General features: G+C 47.1%; 1 protein-coding gene across 1 annotated transcript in view; it reads right to left on the minus strand.

The window, feature by feature from the left end:
• The window catches only part of LOC119102630 (NPC intracellular cholesterol transporter 1), a gene marked incomplete in the record, with an annotated part of 19048 nt that extends 13556 nt beyond the window's left edge, over positions 1 to 5492 (minus strand). The window contains 2 exon segments of the mRNA XM_037226081.1: positions 2785 to 2977; positions 4851 to 5492. Coding sequence (XP_037081976.1) covers positions 2785 to 2882 — 98 coding nt within the window.
• Between the last annotated feature and the right edge of the window lie 346 nt (positions 5493 to 5838).

Below are 5838 nucleotides of genomic sequence, written 5' to 3' on the forward strand. Positions count from 1 at the left end.
TTAGAGGCCCGCACAACCCAGCATCACGGCACACTGGTTTTTTAGCCGCACTAACCAGGGCTAAGAGGGCCCGCACCACACCAGCACCCGGCACACTGTTAGACCGCCACACAGCGGCTCAGAGGCTCCGCACTCCCAGCACCGGCACATCGGTTAGGCGCACACAGGGCTTAGAAGGGCCCGCTACTCCCCAGCACCGGCACAACTGTTAGCCGCACAACAGGGCTCAGAGGCGCACACACTCCCAGCACCGGCAACACTGTCAGCCGCCAACCACAAGGCTTAGAGGGCCCGCCCACTCCCAGCACCGGCACACTGTCAGCCTGTCACACAGGGCCTCAGAGGCCCGCCACACCCAGCATCGGCCAACACTGTTAGCCGCACACAGGGCTACAGAGGCCCGCACACCCAGCACCGGCACACTGTTAGCCGCACACAGGGCTCAGAGGCCCGCACTCCCAGCACCGGCACACTGTTAGCCGCACACAGGGCTCAGAGGCCCGCACTCCCAGCACCGGCACACTGTTAGCCGCAACGGGCACAATCTCAGAGACCTCAGAGCGCGCAGAGCACTGCCCCCAGGATGGCTCGGAGGCCGGGGCGGTCTCAGAGCACGGCCTTGGATGCCAGGCACCCACCTCCTGAAGGACGGCCGGCTCCAGCACGTTGTCGGCCGTGAGGATCGCGTGCTCGCTTCGAAACTGGCGCGGAAACTCGGACTGCATCCAGTCGTAGGTATGCACGAAATCCGAATCCTGTGGGATCCACAGCTTGAACGGCCGGTTCTCCTGGTGGAAGCTGAGCAGGCCGATGCTGCACGCCGCCGTCACGGCCAGCACCGTGACGATGTAGAGGTACGGGTGCCGGCACACCGTGTACCCGTGCCTGGCGAGGTCAAAGACCGATCGTCATTCGCGGCCAAGCCAAGCCCCTGACCACGTGGCGCCGTAGCAGCGCATCCGTCGTCCATTTGTCTCGTGACGCATTACAAACACACGTCCAGTCGCAGCCACGCCAATGACCGACATTCAGCCCTGGCGGCGTAATACATTCCAGGGCCTCAACAGATTCGGCGAACCAGGAAACAATCAGCTAAGTATGCCAATAGGGTTACGATTCTGCATCAATCTTCGTTCGACGTAATACGCCAGACACACCAGCTTTGAACGCCTGATCAGGTGGGTCAACATATTTCACAACTGATGTCTCTAATCACCGCCTATCGTCTCTCAAAAACCGGGCCGGGCAGATTAGCTCCAACCGTCGCAGGGCGCCTAGCAACGACAACCCCGCTTTCATTTTTACCTATTGCAGCACCTAGCGTCGTCATACCACCGCGTAAATACGGAATGCATGGGATCTTAGCATGATCCCGCTTGCTCACAGGCCGGCAAGGTTAAGAGCTACATTGAAATAATATCAAACTAGCATTTCAGTATCCTGTCAGTGCCATTAACGTCACCGTAGATAAACTGGCATTGCATATGATTTTCTGAGTGACCGGTGATGTTTGATTAGCATCCCAATGGCACTGTAAGCCAGCAAATTTTGCAGCATCTAAATAACTGTTAGCCAGCAACCAGCAAACTGTTTAAACGATGAAATGGGATTGGACTATCCTAATATATTTCTTCTTTGCTGGAACGAGCACAACATTCTGATGAAAAACGCACTTTTACCCCAACAAATGCCGATCAAATATAATATTGTCACTTTTGAGCCCTTCATTCGATCCCACCGATCTGGGCAGTGTTTCATAAAAGTACCACACTACCGCGTTCTTGCCTACCACAGGCCCCGTGATAACCCCGATACTTTGCGTAACTATTACGGTTTAAAAAGGGCTAATCGCAAAAACGGAAAAGGTATGAATTGGGTCCACAAAGGGTGCCACAAACTTCTCAAGTTGCAATACTTCAACTCAGATACGATTCAAAATCTATCTAATACAGAGTAACGTGAGAACTAGGAAAAGGATGTTGCGCAATGGGCCACAAGTCCGACAAAACTTCCCCAAGTTTCTTCTATAAACTTATCCAAAATACCAACTTTTTTGGTGGGCCCAGTCTCTTTCAACAGCATACGGGCATGACTCTCCACAATGACCTATGATCGACAGGTAAGGTCTCTCATGTAACACATAACGCGTTTTTGGCCTATGATCGAAAAGGTAAAGTCTCTTAAACATAACGCGTTTTATGGCAGCAACTTGACGGCGCGCGTACGGGATATTTTTTGTCGTCTCGATTCTGTCTGTGCCACATGGCTTCACACTCTGTCAGATGGTCTTGCCGTTCGGAGTTTGGTTTGCCGAGCGCTGCGTTCGGGGGCGTGCGGGTTGTTGGTAAGCGGTTTACGCATGTTGAGCAGTTTTGGACTACAGAGCTCACTGGCGTAGCGGTGACGATAAGCTTGTTACGAGCGGACCGCCCGCCTGCAACATCCCCTCTCAGTCGTGGGTAACGTGTCACGTGGTGCTGTTGATGGCTGCGAACAAGGTCATTTCCATATCGTATCGCTCACGGATGACAATTTTTCTATTCTTTCCAGCGTGTATCCACGACAAATTTAATATTTTGGGCCCAAAAACATGAAACCACAAATTTCAGACAATGATCCATGCCCTCTCCCACACACAAAAAAAATGGCAGGTATCCAATACAACAGCGACACCCAGGTTCGCCGTAGTCGTCACACGCCGTGCAATAGAGCTCACTGACGCGCCAGCGCGCGGCCGGCGTGTGAGCGAAGGATGTCGGCGCGATCTCTTAGCGCAGCACTTACTGGTAGAAGAGGTACTCGAAGCCTGATATGAAGCGAGACGACAGCCGCATGAGCAGCGTTGGCGACTTCATCGCTGCTGCGTTCCTGCCGTCAGCCATGCACGGTGCACGGGCCTGCTCTGGGCCACGCTCGAGCCACGCTACGGCGAACGTCTCGGGTGCTGACGTCACAACCTCTTAAATGGTGCTGACATCTGTTGGCACGTATACAAGTTTTACTTTGGTCACTGAGAAAGCAAGGGTTTTGTTAACTGTGAGCATATAAATAGTATATACAGGTTTTGTTAACTGTGAGCATATATATAGTATATACAGGTTTTGTTAACTGTGAGCATATATAGTGTATATATCATAACATGTTTTAAAATGTTTGTGACATGATTAAACAGAACATTGAGCAATGTTGATACTTTTTAATGCACTCACTGAGCGTGGTCATAATTTTATTTATTTATCATTTGGCTCAATAGGCTTTTATCTTTGATACTTTTACTACTTTGATACTTTGATACTTTGTTGATACTTTTTAATGCACTCACTGAGCATGGTCATAATTTTATTTATTTATCATTTGGCTCTCTAGGCTTTTATCAAATACTCACATGCAGGCCATGCTCAAATTTGAGACATCAGTCAATTTATGGCAAAGTTTTTGTCTATCACAAAACAAGATTTTACAGACTTCTCCAACATATGATTAAGAGGCTAGCATAATCTTGTAATGTGCAATGCTTATTTAATTGTAAATGTTTTTATCCAGGAGCATAATCTATAGCCTTATTCCTTAAAGAAAACCCAAGAGAATGGAGAAACAGGTGGGTTAATATTTCAGCAGCATACCTCCATCAAAATAATGGCAGAAGGTGCTTTTGTTTTGATAAAGGCATGTTACCTACTGTGATTGTTTCAAAACTCACTTCTGCTATTGTTTGAATAAAGGCATGTTGCCAAAATATCAACCCATCTATATCTCCAGTTTCCTGGTTTTTCTCCAAGGAATAAGGCTATTACTATTGTCTATGTGAATAATGTTTCTCACAAATGCACTAAACAACTTACATAATTTTGTCATGACAGTTATACACAGAGGCACAGATGAGTAATCCATCTTACTCAGAGTCTATAAGAGCTAACTAATTGGTAGGGATAAGGGGGTGCATTTGGTAAGTGGTCTGGCAAATAGTCCTTGCCAACCATCCAGCATCATGGAAACATACATGATGGTAAACTGGCTGTCAACATGTGTTTGCTGTGAAGGGCATTTGTTAAATTGGCAATCTCCTGTTTATTAAGGACTGGCATTTAGCACAAGTCACAAGTATGTTAACATCTAGCCCAAAATATCCCTGAACAGGAACATATGCATGACTGCAGTGGGAGAGGTGGTAGAGCCAAAAACGTTTTGACTGAAAGCACCATCGAAAAGCACTGAAAGCACCATGCACACATTGCAGGTGCTCATTTTTTTGTGCTATATAGCAATACCACACATTTAACATCAGCTTTATGTCAACCTCTATTTGTTAATTTTGAAACCTTTTCATATACACATTCTTATATACACAGATTTGACGGGATGTTCAGATGTGTGCTTCTAAACATCCTGTACATTCTTCCTTTGCATCCTAAACATTCCCTCTTTAATCTAGCCCTGAGTCTGATACTTAAATGCTACAGAACAATACCCAGACAACTGCTGAAGGCTAGTTCTGGCAGGTTTGTTTGGCAATGACCATGATGCTTTTCAAAATACCTTTTATTCCAACATATGTAACAAAGTGAAATCCACTAGATACAAAGCACCTATAATACCCTCTCAAAGCATTCACATCCACCCAGTTACTAGATAACATAGATGGTCTGTTCCTCTTCCACTCACTTCCCCAAACAAGATGAGATTAGCTTGGAGATAGTTGGAGCAATGCTGAACCTGCATCAAATCTGAACACAGAGTTAACTGAAACATATATCTATAAAGGAATAAATATGCATGACAATAATGCCTTTGCATATATGCTTAATACCATCAACTACTAATGCTAGAAATATAAAACTACAATCACTTACATAATTACAAATTCAATCTAACTGTACCAATTTATATAACGGTCCTTCACTTCTGCTACATGACAACAAACAAATGACATGAATGATCCGCACCACTAGCATCTATCACATCCTCTTCCCAACTCTTCAGAAAAACCACCTATCAGTTCAGAGGAGGTTTGGGCAAGTTTTGAGGAGCTTGGGAAGGCTGGAGGAGCCTTGGGAATGATCGGACTAGTTTGAATAAGCTTCGAGCTCAGAAACGTTTAGAGGAGCCACAGAAACAGACCCATATACAACCATATACCACACTTAGAGCAAACACAACCCCGAACAGCTTCGAAAGGTAAAATAGGACGACCTTGCATGGCCACACTGATTGGGGGATCGCGCAAGCAAGCACACAGCGAGTCGACGCAGCAATGGCAATGAGCCGTGGTTTCCGAAAAGAGCTTGACCGCAACGCTGCCTTACTCCAAGGGAAAATTACCCAAAAATTACCCCCAAAATCAGACGCCACAGACACAGCAAAACCCGCGGCCAAGGCCACGGCGAGATCCATCTGTTCCAATCACTGAGCACGTACTAGAAGTGATGAGCTTTGAAGCCATTGACACAGTTTTTTATTTCACTTGGTTACAAAGCCTCCATGGTCCGAATCACACACTCCACAAAACGTAATACACCCGTCAATCACCGCCCGACCCAACACCCACCTTTCGATCCCTCTACCAGAAATCCCTGAGATTTTTGTTCACCAAGGCCGCGAAACCCCACCAAAGCTAGTTGGCAGCACTACATCACGTCCAATCATCTAATAGATAAAAAGTGGTGGAGAAAATCCGGTGCAAATTCACGAAATGAGAGAAGTTTTCTCACTGGGCTGCGGCGTCCGCGAAATACCAAACGTAAGCAAGGTGCGCCGCTGTGGGCGCGCGACGGGGTGATGCCAAGGCTCTATAAAAAGGGCGCAACAACGCAGTGTCAACGTGGTTGTAAGAGGCATTGA

This window comes from Pollicipes pollicipes, unplaced genomic scaffold (genome assembly GCF_011947565.3).
Source record: "Pollicipes pollicipes isolate AB1234 unplaced genomic scaffold, Ppol_2.1 Scaffold_5724;HRSCAF=6776_pilon_pilon_pilon, whole genome shotgun sequence".
NCBI lineage: Eukaryota > Metazoa > Arthropoda > Thecostraca > Pollicipedomorpha > Pollicipedidae > Pollicipes > Pollicipes pollicipes.